Here is a 16,214-nt window from a genome sequence, read left to right on the forward strand (position 1 = left end):
TGCCAGGACAGCGCGGCCACACCAGCAACGGCAGAAGCCGCACCGCGTCCCGGCGGCGGCTGCGAGCCCGAGTGACGCATTGCAGGTACGAACCAGCCAATCAGAGGCCGGTTCAACGATCATCGGGTGCGAGTCGCCACAGTGATTCTCCTCCGCGCCGCAAAGTAGCGCCCCCTCAGGCGCGACTCCCGGGCCTTTAAACGGGCTCGCTGGGGAGTGAAACCCACTTACGTCATTCGTTCGCCTACTTTCCTTTATCTCTTGCCCCGTCGAGTAAATAACAGTGGATAAAGGAGTCCCGAGAAGAGTTAGAGAGGAGGGGGTTGGCCGGGACTCGTTTGCGATGTTCCGTTATCTGGCGTGCGGCGGAGGGATCTGGCGGAGGGAGGTGTTTATGAGGCGCTGGGGGCGGAGGAGGAGAATTAGTCCGAGTGGGGCGAGCGAGCTGAGTGGTTGTGTGGTCGCTTCTTGGAAACCGGTAGCACTTGCAGCATGGTGAGTGCGTCGCTAAGCTGCCGGCGCTTGGCCTGAGGGGGGACGAAGCTGAAGCAAATTTGTTAAAGAAAGGGAACGCTGCTCCCCCACATCCTTTAGGAGTGGTCTTCGCCAGAGGGATGGTGCGAAAGAGACTGGGGGCACCGCGGCGGTTGCGTCGCAGGTGCTCCCCCATCCTCATTCTCCTCAGGGAGGAGTTCCCCAATGTTTCGGGAGCCGGAGCATTGCCTACGAGGCGCTGAAGCTCCTCAGGGGCTTGGCTGGGTGAGGTTGATGGGTCCGGGGTGGGGGGCAGCCCAGCACATGGTGGAGACGAGAGAGTGGAAGGGCGGGGGAGAGCGGGAGGGCAAAAGCCACGGGTCGGGCATCTCGAAAGGTCAGTCCCGGGGCCGGATTCAAAAGCCCAACGGACGATTAGTGCTGGCGCCAGGAAGCGCCTTTGTCCGCTTGCGGCCGCCATGCGCCGAGGGGGCGGGAGGGAGCGCGAGGCCCGGGGCGAGCGCCAGTGCCGCCGTTAGCCCGCATCCCCCGCGTGCCGGGTGCGGGGGGGGGCGGGGGGCGCGCGAGCAGGCGCGGTGCGCTGTGTGGGCCGAGCCCGCGCGGCGCGGGGAGCGGCCGGGGGGGCGGGGGGCGGGGCCGCGGCCGCCGCCCGCTCGGCTAGGCTCGCGCTCCAGCTGCTGCGCTGGCACCTGCAGGGCTGCGGAGGTCTCGGCGGCCCGCCAAGCTGCGGGGCTGGCCGGTTGGGAATGGGTGGGGGAGGACGACTTCGGCAGTTTCCCATCCCCTTCCGGTGGCGAGAAGGAAGCTCGGTGGATCCTGATCTTTCCACTCCATTTGGGGCCCTGGGTCCACCCAGGCTGGACATTAAAAAAAAAAAAAAAAAATTAAGTGGCTTTGTCTTTGGAACTTTGGCGCACCCTCAGAGTGCGCATCTTGTTTGAGAAAGTCGTCAGCTCCAGCTTGGGTCTGAAAGGCTTTTTCTAGTCACCTATTGAAAGCAAGCTTTGGGGTGACTGACGTTCTGTTGTGGAAGTCGCTTTTATCCTGCCGTAACATTTGAAAAGGGCCAGTGTCTATATCCTATTCTTAAGTACTCACGTGCACTCCTAATGTTAAAAGAACCATCATCACAGCATTGCCCCTGCTCCAACTCCCTTGAAAATGAGTCGTATTTCCGTACAGAAAATGCCAGACCATGGTAACGTACAGTTCAATTCTTTTATATAGTAATGGCTGTCAAGTACTGTAGTGATAGAAAAGTATACCGGGAACAGGGAATTTTAAAAAGCATTTCCCTGTCACTTGAGACCGGAACCCCTGTTTTTTTCCTGTTTAAAAAAAAACTAATGAGGGCGGTAATTTGCAATACCTACTTTGTGTTTTCGTCTGCCAAGTGGTTACAGCGATGGGTGTGTCCAGAAGGCAAGGTGACATCTTAAACAGGAGTTGGGAATCCTTGCCAACTGAAACCTGCAGCCTCTATGGGTGTGGGGAGAGGAGTTCACCTTGGATAAAACTAGTGTTCACTTAAGTTTGATGCACTCCTTCTATTTTGATATTTTAAATTATTTTATTCTGAATTTGCCATACTAGTTGAATTTACTTTTAGATGAAACAAGGTGTACATTATATGCATGTAATCAAGGTTCTAAATTGCGCAGTAAATTTTTAAAAAATGAATGGTACAGTTTTTACCTAATCAGTCTGATACTTGAGTCAGGAACTTGGATAGATTTTCTTAGTGATGCATACAGTTTGTATCTACACTTTCATGGTCCTGTGCCAGTGATAAGCTTTTGTAGTTACTGTTTGCATCATTGGTGCTTTGGGGGTTGGGGGTTTTCAGTTAGTTTGTTCAATTTGACAGTCATTGTTACGTAAAATTAACTTGGACATGGACGTTGTCTTAAGGTAAACTTCATAGTTACAAGACCTGGAGATTTAAAATTAGGACTTATCAGGTTTAAAGAGTTAAGAGTTTGTGTGGAAGGGGATTAAGATTGCTCACATAGCTCTTGGGTTTACATGTAGTGTTTATGCGCGCATTGAAAGAGCCAGGGATTGCTTTAAGAAGACTTGGGGCCCAGGTGATAAGAGATATGAAGAGGTAGGAAGTTTTGTGCTTGTCTGAATAATCATTATTGTATCAAATTGCAAGTAGATCAGTGTGTGTTACACTGAGGAACTTCGCTATGGCCCTATTAAAAATACATAGAAAGTTCTAGATTTAGGTACAGTGATCATAGTAGGCCTTTAGTGATAGTCCTAATTTCTGTGAAGTAATTTGTCCATTATAATGGTTTCTCTTTTGGTCAGAGATGCTATATAATAAGTGCTGTTCTGTAGAATTAAGGTAACTGTTAATTCTGAAATAATCTAAAGACTGCTTTTAATATAGGTGAAACAAATATCCTGACTTCTGAAACTGTGAAAAAATTTTACTTAATGCTTTGTAGTATCTAAATAGAACTTGGAATGAAGAGGAATGAATGAAAGCTAGAAGTTTGTGTTCCATTTTAAACCTGTGGATTCATACATTTATTCAGATAAGAATTTTGGATTATTTTTAAACTGCCATTCACTAGATAAAGTCCAGGAGTATCCATATCTACTTTTGAATGCCGTTTAGGAAGTGTTTGATAGGTACGTAATGCATTCACTTTTCAGGTCACACATTAGTCTAGATTAATGTTTCTCAGTGTTTACAAATCTTTAAAATGCAGATTCTAGTTCAGTAGGTCTGGTGTGAAATTTGGGAGTATACTAATGCCCGGAAGCTTTCTCTGAAGTGATGAACAGGAGGAGGAATTCTATCAATTGTTGTAGAAATAAAGGAGTAAGAACAGTCATCTCTCTAGTGGATTATTCTTTACTGAGATAAACACACATGTTAATGAGCTTGAGTTTTCCCAAAAGTATAATTCTTCTAGTTCTAAGAAAATGGCACTCTCCATAGAAAGAAGAACCAAATTTATTTGCATGTAGTTGGAAAAGGCTTACAAATTAGAGTGCTAGGGAGTGGTGTGTTTTTGTTTTTGTAGGCCTTAATCTGAATGCTGCTGGTAAAGTTTATTTTAAAACCTTGAACTTTGGATTAGTAGTAAATACAAAAACTTCTTTAAGTTTCTTGAAACGTAACAAAATCGAGGAGCATTTTTAAGGCTATGTGAGTAACTTAGCATTCTGTTTGATAGTTCGTTCCTTGAAGCTCTTTTGTGAATTTTATTTTTGGGGAGGTGGGGGAGGGGCAGAGGGCGAGGGGAGAGATTCTTAAGCAGTCTCCAGGCCCAGCGGGTAGGTGGGGCTTGATCACAACCCTGAGATCATGACCTGAGCTGAAATCAAGAGTCATCACTTAACCGACTGGGCTACCCAGGCACCCCTCCTTTGTGAATTTTTCTAAGACTGTCTGCCTAGAGTTGGGAGAGCTGGACGAGATGGTGTGGGGCCATTAAATTTTGACTTTCCAAGCAAAATTGGATAATTTTAAAGTTTTGCTTTATAGCTAACATCCTTTTCTTCCTTCCTTCTTCTTAGCTTTAGTATAAATGCACCTTCCCAAAATCCACCCCTGCCCCTCCCTGTTGAGAGAACAACACTGTTTCCCTTCCTGGTCAAAGCAATCATTCCTTCAGCTTTCACAATACTGTGCCTTCCATACATTCAGCTTAACTAAGTCTTTAGTCCTAAACTGATTTTCACCTGCCACATCTGTCCCTGGGCTGCACCTCGTGCTTGCAGTTTATGGAAATGTATTTTCTCAGCTTAAATCAAAGATAACATGGAACAATCGTAGGTTTGCTGTTTGTTTTTTTTTTAAGATGGTTAATACTTATTCGTGATGTTTAATTTTCTTTTCTGTATCTAGGAAAGACTAGACGATGTTATGCAATGCTTCGTTGTAAATGAATGGGAAGGGTAAATTAAGAAATTTCCATGTAGCAGTAATACATTTTAAACTTAATAACTTCCAAAAAGGATAAGTTTAAAATAGGCATCTCCATGGGGCGCCTGGGTGGCTCAGTCGCTAAGCGTCTGCCTTGGGCTCAGGTCATGATCCCCGGGTCCTGGGATCGAGCCCCGCATCGGGCTCTCTGTTCAGCGGGAAGCCTGCTTCTCCCTCTTCCACTCCCTCTGCTTGTGTTCCCTCTCTCACTGTCTCTCTGTCAAATAAATAAAATCTTTAAAACAATAAAATAAAATAGGCATCTCCATATTATATGACAAGAAAAGCACACATGTGCATATGTATATTTTGGTCCCCTTAAGTATTTCATAAGAAGTGATCTGGTATACAGATGACTAGGATAAAAGACAAAGTATAGCAGGAAGAAAATAAACTTCAAAATGCCTGCCTATAATAACAGTCTCTTTGAGGGCTTTAATGTGGCCCTGCTACTCTCTGAAGCAAGAGGTGGTGATGCCATGCATATTTGCTCTGTGGAAGTTGAACTAGTCAGGTTCATATTTAACATTACAGGGTCTTTGATGAGTTAATATATATAAAATAATTATCACTGAACTCTTTGGGTTGGCCCTTTACATAGCTTCTCGCTCTGTGCAATAACCTTGTAAGGTAGGTATTAATATTGTATGGATGAAATGGACTATGAACGGTTGAGTAACATGTCCAAGGTCACATGGCTCTTTAAGTGACAGAGCTAGGATACTAGTATGTCCAGCAATGACTCAAAACACTGTGCTTTTTCCCCCACTCTGCCGTGTTGCCCTTTTTTCAGAAATGATGGAAGTCCTGCAAAATGGAATCAGAGTGGAAGTAAATCCTTTATAGCCTCTAACAAAGTATTATCAAGTCAATGGATTTACCGTGTTTTGAATCTTACTCCTTAGGGAAAACAGAGGATGACTGATTTTATATCAGATGGAGGATTGGGGTGTGGAAGGATAAAAGTTGATCTTTTTTTTTTTTTTTAACTCCTGCATTGGAACTTAATTATTGCCTCTTCAATTTTAAGTTACCAGGCCTTTTGCTTTTTTTTTTTTCCCTAAAATAGAAGCAAGTTGAGTTTGCATCAAGGTCAAGTCAAAATTGTTGAGCAGAGAAAGAAACTTATGCTTTCTGGGTTCCTTCCCAAATTTTCTCATGCTGTCCCCTAGAGAAATATTATGCTATTATTTTTCATTAAGGTATTCTTTAAAAAGAATGAAACCAGTGTTTATTCTTTCATACTGATAAATGAATGGATTAATCACAGAATGCTTGATTCCATATAGGTAAGAATATTAGAGGGCTGGGTCTGATTAGTGCTAGTACCACATAAGCAGTTGCTTCATGGGTTTATGTACTGGTAAGTGGTGAAATGTCCAAAGATGAAGGCCACATGAAGAAAAAGTCTCGGTATTTTGCAGATGTGTTTATTGTATATTATGGTACTCTGCATTTAAAACTTAACAGGCAGTGAATACATCTAACACCTTTGTGTTTAATTCTGACTCCACTAGTTACGAATTTTGTACTCCTCCCTGAAATTCAACCTGAACCTCTTTCCCTATGTGTAAGATAAGGGATAATAATATCATTAGAGGGTCAGTGTGAAGACTGAATAAAACAATATCTATAAAGGCCTTTAGCAAATGCCTGGCCTTTTTTTTTTTTTTTTTTTAGCAAAAATAGTGACTCTCTTTGTATGCTAAAAACATCAAAAACCTTAGGTGCACATTGGGATTTCAAAAGTGAAGAGAAAATGAATGGCTTGACTTAACAATAAATAATGTAGTTCAAATGTTGAGAATCTGGATTCTTTGCATTTGCCTGAGGAGTAGTAAAAACTGGTAGCTTTCATGTTGCCCCAACCGGGACAGCTTGGATTTTTATCTTTATAATAGATGGGATTTTTGCTTAGTGTTGTGGGGTTTTTTTGTTTGTTTTAGGTTTGGAAAATCATTTTCATGTCCAAATGATGTGTTTAACCATTTATAGAAGTAATTTTGAATCTAGTCTTTGGACATTATTTTAGTTCAGTGGAGATTTCTGATAATAGTATTGGTTTTTATTTATCAGAAGAGGTGAGCTTAAGTTTAGGTATCTTAACTTTGAGAAAGGAAACAATGTTTTTGTTGGATTCCCTCTGCTTTAGAAGAATAACAACTTCCTTTAAATTTTTTAGTATGCCAAATTGCTTTTTTTTTTTCAATTTGTGTGAAATTGAGACTTTCATATGTATTCTGAAATAATACTTGGGGTTTAAGTATTAATCTTGGTCAAGACTGCTTAGCTTTGAAGATAAACCTACCTACTTAATATGCATTTTGTACCTTAAAACGTATTCATTTTCTACCTATGTTTGTTGCTCATACTAAGGAGTGTTCACTACATGTAGTTTATGGTACAAGGTGAACCCTGAAAGTTTTTAAACTTGGTTCTTTAGTTTAACTGCTGCTCTACATACTCTGAAGTCACTTACCTATCTCTGATCTGTTTATAGGCTGACCAACTGACTGAAGAGCAGATTGCAGGTAAGAAATACTTTGCTAAACGATACCCATTGGATTTTATTATAAATTGAGTAGCCAACCTCATACTAAGATACCTATATGAAAGAATTGACTTTGATCTATGTAGTAGATAGTAACAGATGGTGTAATGTAATACAGTAATTGAACCTGCTTGGCAAATGAGAAGGTACGCTTGCCTGTGAGAGATGTATGGGGCTAACTGTAATGAAAGGCAAGTTTTTAGGCTATGTGGGGGTGTACTTTGGAACTTGGTGGTGGTGGTCTTTGTTTTTCTTGAAGATTATCTTTAAAACATGAATTCTGGGCAGTTTTTAACACTGCAACTTCAGATTACTCTTCACAAGAAAAAAGAGCCAGGTGGTAATTAATAGGTAACTGGAAATGTTAAATCAGAAAGGAACACTGAATTTGCCCCAGTTTAAAGTAGCTAATATTTTAACCTTAGAATTTCATGTAGAATCAGTCCAGGAATAACTATTATCTCTAGAGAAAAACTTAGATCCAAAAGTTAAAATTCTATTTTCTAAATGTGTAGTAAGTTGAATTTTGTCTTAAGGAACAGTAGTGACAGCTGTTGAAATGAGCTTTTTAAATTTTGTTTTCTTTGGTATGTCATGGAAATATGTGAAATTGTTACGTAAAACTTGATGTCATGTTGTCTTTATGCTATAACATTAAACATCGGTACTTTTGATTTTATTCTAACACTTTGAGATGGCTGGTTAACTTCAAAATGTTGGGGAAACCTGCTAAAGGATTTTTTTTCTTTTTTAGTTCATTGTAGTGTTGAGATGCTTTTCAGACTCTTTACTCTTTTTAGGCTTTTTTTTTTTTTTTTAAAGATTTCATTTATTTGTCAGAGAGAAAGAGCACAAGCAGGAGGAGTGCAGAGGGAGAAGCAGGCTCCCCGCTGAGCAGGGAGCCTGACAACGGGACTTGATCCCAGGACCCTGGGATTATGACCTGAGCAGAAGGCAGCTGCTTAACCAACTGAGCCACCCAGGCGTCCCTCTTTAGGCTTTTATTAACACAAGCATCAAGCAGTTTTAACTACCATAGTTTTCCTGGCAGGCAAGAAGTTTGAAGCGTTCAAAAGCACTAAAGCTTTTTTTTTTTTTTTTTTTAATGCTAGAGAAAACTGAGAAGCCCAGTTGGAACTCAGCTATATATAGCCCATTTAAAGTAAGCCCCCCTCTCCACGTAAATTTGGGGGACCCAGAAATCATTAATCTCAGATACTCATCACAAATAGTACTTGATAGGACTATATAAAGGAGGAAGCTATTAACATGAAGGACCAAATGTAAGCAGGTTTTATTTTTACTTACTGTGTGAATTTGACTTAAATCCGGGATTTGCTTTCTAGGTTTGATAAATTGGATGTACTGAGTGTTGAAGTAATCAAGCAGCGCTTTGGAACTAGTTTCTTTGTTCATTTATACTATTTTAAGTGTATCCATGAAATGTAAATTATTCTAGGAAAGTTTTGTTTTGTTTTTAAATAATGTATTCTTAGGAAGTGACAGGCTAATTCATATATCCAACCTTAAACTCTTAACTTCTCTAATACATTTGGCCTTCCTCTCTACCTTTAATTTCTTGGTATTCCCAGTCAGGTAGTTGTCCCTGCTGTACACAGCACGGCATTTTCACTTTAAGGTAGAAAATGTATTTAAGGTATCTATCACATAGTTGATGCTCATACTGATCCAAACACACATACAACTATTAAAGAAGACAGTGTGTGTCTTTTAAATACAAGAGGATCAATCTTCAAAGACTGATAGGATTTTCATAAAGAATACTACCTAGTAGTTCACTGGAACATTTACTTTAAGATAAATTCAGTCTTTTTGTTGGCTTTCATCATATAATTAAATTTCCAGTGGGGATGGGAGAAAATCTATTCTAGATTCTCTCCCTACCCTGCATTTTCTTAGGCTTTTAAAACCATTCCTTGTACCCCAGGTTTTAGTGAACCTTTAAAGGAGTCAAAGCTTTTATACTGCTAAAGTAAAACCCTGTGAGATCGGGGACCTTTTAGTTGCCTCTTGTATCCCCTGTGACTCCCACATAGTAAGGACTCAAGAATGGATACACTTCTTTTCGGAGTGTGTGACAACAAAAAATGTTCCAGAATGCTACCTACCCTATCCTAAGAATTATTCTGCCTCCTTCCAAAATCCCTTCCTTCTAAATTTGATTATGTTTCAATGTCAACCTTTGAGGTGGAAACAAATTATTTTCTTTATCCTGATAAATTGTAATTGGTGGAAATCAGTAACATCTTAGAGTCTTTACCAAAAAAATGTTTACAAACTCTGTCCGTAAATCAACATTGAATATACTAAGGTTCTTTTTAAGCTATTTTAACTTTATATGATAATCATTACTACTTCAGAATTTGTTTAGAAAGTCTACTAACAGCAAATAAGTTGGTCCAGAAGAAGCATGTTTAGATGAAGTTACTAGAATTGTTTACATTACCTAGGCTTAAAGAGCAATCTAGAAGTGTTCATTGTGACATCACTAACTAGTTAATTTTGTTGATGATTCTGCCATGATGTCATTAGTTGGCATTTGACACTTCAGGTACTAATAGGAAAATCCTACAAGAATTTTTCTTTTTTAAAGGTCAGTGTAGGGGTAAAACTTAATTTGATGAAAGAAAGTAAGCTTACTCAGTTTACATAGTGCCAACAAAAGTCTGATACATGCCCTTTAAGAGATTATTCAGTTAGAATTTTCTAAATAAATGGAAGTTGGTAAACAGGCATTTGATTCAAGTCATTCCTGGGAATTACAGTTTAGAATGGCCTGCTTCTATACATAAAGATTATACTAGTTATAAAGTAAGGTAGTGAGCTGTAAGGGCAGGTGAATTTAAATGGTACTTTTGAGTTTATTTTTATTTCAAGGAGTTTTATAGGTATTTCTGGCTCTAGTGTAAAAATATAAATAAAAATTTGGAATAAATCTTGCCATTTGTTCCTTTCTTGTATCCATAAACTGATAGTTATAGCATAGATATGGTCTTATTTTCTGTTTTTCACTTACTCCAGCAAGTATTTTATTTTATTTTTAAGATTTTACGTATTTTGACAGAGACACAGCGAGAGAAGGAACACAAGCAGGGGGAGTGGGAGAGGGAGAGTAGCAGGCTTCCCGCCAAGCAGGGAGCCCAAAGCGGGACTCGATCCCAGGACCCTGGGCAGACGCTTAATGACTGAGCCACCCAGGTGCCCCTCCAGCAAGCATTTTAAAGTTAATGTACTTTAGGGGCACCTGGGTAGCTCAGTTGGTTAAGCATCCGACTCTTGATTTCAGCTCAGGTCTTGATCTCTCAGGGTTGAGTTCAAGCCCTGTGTTGGGCCCCATGCTGGATGTGGAGCCTATTTTTTTAAAAAAGTTAATATATTTTAAAACTTGAAATTAAGAACACACATATAAACTTACTATACATCTTAATAATTAAGTCATACAGTAAAATGATTATAGTTAGTTACACATTGGAAACCTTTGCACAGAATGCTATTGTTAATACCTGTAGCTAAGTATTATAGCAGCAAATGTAATGTAAACAAAATCATGTTTCTAAGAGCTTTAATTTTCTTGTAGCCTAAGTTATTAGGTGATAAATGCCATGTGTTCAAACCCTAATAGTTTATGCATTTCTAGACAGTATCTCTACATCCTGTTTAAAAAAAAAAAAAAAACAACCCTGAGTAAAATGGAAATGTCTTCATCACATTCTATTTGTGGGGTTTATTGATCTGTTTTTGTCATTGAGTCAATCTAGTTAGTCTACTATAGGCTAATTTCATAAAATCAATCAGTAGTTTGCTACTAAGCTTGTGATACTGGGGGAGTTCTCTGAAAACAATTTTAAATGAAATGGAACTATGTTAATACTGAATGTAGTAAACTACCAACTAGTCAGTGATAACCTGGTCTAAAAGGTAAGTAGCTAATAGATTTTAAAGAGAAGAAAGTAATGTGGTAATCTAAAAAGGTAATATGACCCGGGTAGTTGTGTGGGTAATTTTAAATAAAGAACCCAGTTAGAAGGCTATCGTAATAGTCTAGGCAAAAGATGACGGGGCCATGAAACAAGATACTGCTTGTAGAGATGAAAAAAGAATTAGGCAGTATTGAAATGGGAGAATTCAAAAGGACTTGTTGACAGATTTGATAAGGAAAGAGTTGAAGTGTCTTTTGCTTGCGTTAGGAATCCTAGGGTTGCTGGGGAATATAGAATTGATTTTTCTAAGTCTTGCTTGGGGTCAGCCCAGGGGACATGTCCTGTAGGAAGTCAGAAATAAAGGTACAGTAGCCCCCTCCTTACCTGTGGTGGGAAGGATACATTCTAAGACCCCAGTGGATGCCGGAAATCACTGACAGTACCAAACTCTGGTTTTTCCTATACACACATACATGTGATACAGTTTAATTTATGAGTTAGGTGCAGTAAGAGATGAACAACAATAACATAATAATTGTAACAATATACCGTAATGTAAGTTGTATGAGTGTGATCTTTCATCATACACTGTACTCGCCCTTTTTGTGATGATGTGAGATGGTAAAATGCCTATGTGATGAGATGAAGTGAGGTGAATGATGTAGGCATTGTGATGTAGTGTTAGGCTGCCATTGACCTGATGGTATGCCGGAAGGATCCTCTGCTTTCCGGAAGGATCCTCTGCTTTCCGGACTGCAGTTGACTATGGGTAACTGAAACGGCAGAAAGCGAAACCGTGGATAAGGGTGGGGAACTACTGCATTATGTTGAGAGAAATGAGTAGACTAAAGAAGCCTTCATTATGAGTAGGCATAGATGAAATGGTCAAAAAGAGGAAAGGGGATAAGAAAATTGGTCACATTACATGTGAGAGATAAATAGGAGCAGGAGCCTTTGGCAGTGTAAGGTAGGGAAACTGAGGTACTGTTGTGAAACCCAAAGGAAGTTTAGAGTTTCTCAGTGTAGTTTTGGATGCTGCAGGAAAATGAGATCATCTTTTTCTTGACACTTAACTACTTTCCAGATATAGTTCTAAGTGCTTTATGCTTACTAATTAATGAAGTTCATAAACTTAGGTAGATAGTTATTTCTATTTAACAAAAATGAGGAAGCTGAGGTGGAAAAGGTTTAGTAACTTAACTTGCCTAGGTTGCATTACTAGTAAGTAGCAGAGCTGGGATTATTTAACCCAAGCAGTTGAGTTCCAAAGTCTTTTAGTTTCTATGCTATATGGCCTCACGTACTTAATTACACTTGTTTTATTGGGCAACTAGGTCGTTATTGGTAAATTTGGCATTTTCAACTGATGCGTTGGAGCTGGAAGTAATTTTAATAGTGGATTGGTAGAAGAAAGGGATATGAGTAATGGTGCTTCCCAAGATTTGGGGGGAGATAAGGGCAGGCATGTAAGAGAAAACAGAAGGTTTGAATTTCGTTTTGAGCTAAGAGACATGATATATGTTAATGGCGAATCAGTGGAAGAGTAGTTGAGTCCAGAGAAGAGATTATGATGGATTGAAACTGGGATGTATAAATTGGAGCAAGGATAGAAAGGCAGGGGGGAATAAATAGCCTTGGACTATGTAAGAGGAAGCAAACTTTCTTAAACATGTCAGGTATGTATTTTCAAATGTATAGATATGTTGAGGGAACTTAGCCCTATGAACTTTGGAACTGCTTTTGGATTTGCTTGCGAAGAGAGTCTGATAGCTTTTAAAAAGTACCCTACCAGAAAATACTGCCTTTTTGTTATTAGTTCATTTATATGACATTGCACTACGAAATTTAATCTCTGTTTTAGTTTATGAAATAAATGGGGAAGCCAGGTATTCTAGATGGTTGCTTCAACAGCTTTCCATGTAATCTAGTGGTGAGTTAAAAGGAACATAATTTCACAAGATGATTTTTAAGTTGTTAGGTAATAATATTCTAAAGAAAGGTCTAAATTATCTTCAGTGATAAAATACTTAGCTAAAACTGGCCATTCATATCTTGATCTTCCCATTGTTAATATCATAGATTTTTGGTGATAGTTCCTTATATCTCAGAAAAGGAAACTGGCCTATTGCATATTGTTCTGAAGTTTAGAGGGTTTGTTGTTGTTCTTAAATTAGTAGGTTTTTTTTTTAAAGATTTTATTTGCGAGAGAGTGAACAAGAGAGAGAGCTCGAGCAGAGGGAGTGGGAGAAGCAGACTCCCTGTTGAGTAGGGAGCCCAACATCTGTTGTTATGACCTGAGCTGAAGGCAGACCTGTAACCAACTGAGCCACCCGGGTGCCCCTTAAATTAGTAGGTTTTAAAGAGACTTAATTTTAACTTTCGAGGATTACTCTGAATATAATGCATATAGTTGTTATAGAAACATATGTTGGGTACCAGCAGTCTTATTTTTATATTCTGAGCTTTAATAGAAAATAGAGAAGCCACTCATTTGGGGCTTTGATTCTTTACCTCCTTCAACCTAGAATAATTTTGACTTTTATCTGCTGTAGATATTGGAGTTTTTTGTAAGATTTTAGGTGAAAAAACTTGCTGATAGGTCAATATAAGTATATATTGATATGATTAGCTAAAGATGTTTGAAATATCACAAGATTTCCCCACCTAATTCTTGAGGAATCAAAAGCTGATTTCAGGTGTTACCTCCATATATACCTTTGCTTTAAGAGTTGATTAATACATGTCATTTAGGAGGTTACTTTTTGTTGTTAACCTATATGTTTGGATTGTGGTCTCTCTTTTTTAAAACAGAATTCAAAGAAGCTTTTTCACTATTTGACAAGGATGGTGATGGAACTATAACAACAAAGGAATTGGGAACTGTAATGAGGTCTCTTGGGCAAAATCCCACAGAAGCAGAGTTACAGGACATGATTAATGAAGTAGATGCTGATGGTAAGTTTTTTTAAATTGGGGGTCTGGGGAGGGGGAATTGAAAGGGGGGGCATTTAAATTCTTTAGTACTATTTCAACTAAACAAACTATTTCAGGTAATGGCACAATTGACTTCCCGGAATTTCTGACAATGATGGCAAGAAAAATGAAAGACACAGACAGTGAAGAAGAAATTAGAGAAGCATTCCGTGTGTTTGATAAGGTAGATATTCACGGATTGGATTTGTTAAATTTTGAGGATGAATCTTGGCAAAGGAGGCATCACTGACTTTAGAACTAGGAAACAGATTTTATTTTATTTCTTTAAGATTTTATTTGAGAGAGCATGAGCGTATGAGCAGGGGGGAGGGGCAGTGAGAGAAGCAGACTTCCCGCTGAGCAGGGAGCCAGACCTGGGGCTCCATCCCAGGACCCTGGGATCATGACCTGAGCCGAAGGCAGACGCTTAACTGAGCCACCCAGGCGCCCCAGAAATAGTGATTTTAATGTATGATATCCTGCTTTGTTCTCCGTGACAATTTATTGGTCAACTATAGATTGTTTTTGGTTGGTATATATTTCTAAAGTATATTTTTCTCCCTAATGTGAAGTTTAGTGTAAACTTACTAAACTTTCATTCCAACTCTGAGTCTCTAATTTTACTTAGATACCTTACTAAATTTTTTTCTAGGATGGTAATGGCTATATTAGTGCAGCAGAGCTTCGCCATGTGATGACAAACCTGGGAGAGAAGTTAACAGATGAAGAGGTTGATGAAATGATCAGGGAAGCAGATATTGATGGTGATGGTCAAGTAAACTATGAAGGTAAATCTTTCAGTACATCATTCTGTGCTTTGATTTTAAGTTATAGGTATTTGTTGTATATCTCATAGGTCAAAATTAGTGACTCCTCCCCCCCACCCCCCTCCCCGCGCCAAATGAAGATGCTAAAACAGTTTTTATATTTACAAACCTTTTCCTATTCAGAGTATTTTCTACAGACTAGGCAAAATCACAATCACCTGAGAACTTTTTAGAACTGTTTACTGTCAGATCCTTCCATATACGTAGAATCTCTTCATTTTAACAAGATTGCTGGACAATTTCATATACACATTAAAGTTTGAGAAGCACTGTACTCGAGACTGTGCTAAAACAGTCTTTTTATAATGATTGTGGAACAATTTGAAAAGCTTTAAACTTATTTCAGGATCCTCAGAGTGAAAGTAAGGTGATTTTCCTTCCTTCATTGGATGTATTATTCCTCTAATTAGCTTTAGTCTGAAACTGTTTGCTTATGCTTCAATTCAAAATTATCATGTAGGGGGTATAGCTCAGTGGTAGAGCATTTGACTGCAAAATTACCATGTTATACTAAAGAGCAAAAATGCTTCTATTTATAATAGCTTGTCTAAAGCATTAATTTGGTTTATTGATTAATAATCCTCAATAATTTTGGTTTATGAAGTTCCAGCCTTGACAAAACTTGACAACTCTAGCCTAAACTAGCATTCCTTTGTACTGTGAATTTTTGAGGAAAGAAAAGGGAATTGGAGACTGCTCAGAGATTGAGTAATGTGATTGGTTTTGTCAGTCTTTTGCCATTGACACAACTTTTTGTGTACTTCTTCTTTTTCAGAGTTTGTACAAATGATGACAGCAAAGTGAAGACATTGTACAGAATGTGTTAAATTTCTTGTACAAAATTGTTTATTTGCCTTTTCTTTGTTTGTAACTTATCTGTAAAAGGTTCCCCCCTGCTGTCAAAAAATATGCATGTATAGTAATTAGGACTTCATTCCTCCATGTTTTCTTCCCTTATCTTACTGTCATTGTCCTGAAACCTTATTTTAGAAAATTGATCAAGTAACATGTTGCATGTGGCTTACTCTGGATATATCTAAGCCCTTCTGCACATCCAAACTTAGATGGAGTTGGTCAAATGAGGGAACATCTGGGTTATGCCTTTTTTTTAAGTAGTTTTCTTTAGGAACTGTCAGCATGTTGTTGTTGAAGTGTGGAGTTGTAACTCTGCGTGGACTATGGACAGTCAACAATATGTACTTAAAAGTTGCACTATTGCAAAACGGGTGTATTATCCAGGTACTCGTACACTATTTTTTTGTACTGCTGGTCCTATACCAGAAACATTTTCTTTTATTGTTACTTGCTTTTTAAACTTTGTTTAGCCACTTAAAGAAAATCTGCTTATGGCACAATTTGCCTCAAATCCATTCCAAGTTGTATATTTGTTTTCCAATAAAAAAATTACAATTTACCCAACTGTTGCTCTGAATCTGAGTCCTTTAATTAACTTGAGGTCGAACAATTCAATTCTGAGAATC

The 16,214-nt window shown here is 38.8% G+C and overlaps 1 protein-coding gene across 2 annotated transcripts; it reads left to right on the forward strand.

Annotated features, from left to right (window-relative positions):
• The first annotated feature begins 477 nt into the window (after positions 1-477).
• CALM2 (calmodulin 2) lies at positions 478-16,157 on the forward strand. Of its 2 annotated transcripts, none has more exons than XM_025868872.2 (6): positions 478-495; positions 6,942-6,972; positions 13,745-13,888; positions 13,984-14,090; positions 14,559-14,694; positions 15,509-16,157. In XM_025868872.2, exons 1-6 carry the CDS (start codon positions 493-495, stop codon positions 15,535-15,537), a joined length of 450 nt encoding a protein of 149 aa, XP_025724657.1. In that variant the 5' UTR covers positions 478-492; the 3' UTR covers positions 15,538-16,157. The 2 variants fall into 2 exon arrangements, with proteins under 2 accessions (XP_025724657.1, XP_073753850.1); XM_073897749.1 differs by lacking the exon at positions 478-495 and adding an exon at positions 685-759.
• Positions 16,158-16,214: the final 57 nt, after the last annotated feature.

Source organism: Callorhinus ursinus, unplaced genomic scaffold (assembly GCF_003265705.2).
Source record: "Callorhinus ursinus isolate GAN/ISIS: 27379988/994484 unplaced genomic scaffold, GSC_fseal_2.0 scaffold10, whole genome shotgun sequence".
NCBI lineage: Eukaryota > Metazoa > Chordata > Mammalia > Carnivora > Otariidae > Callorhinus > Callorhinus ursinus.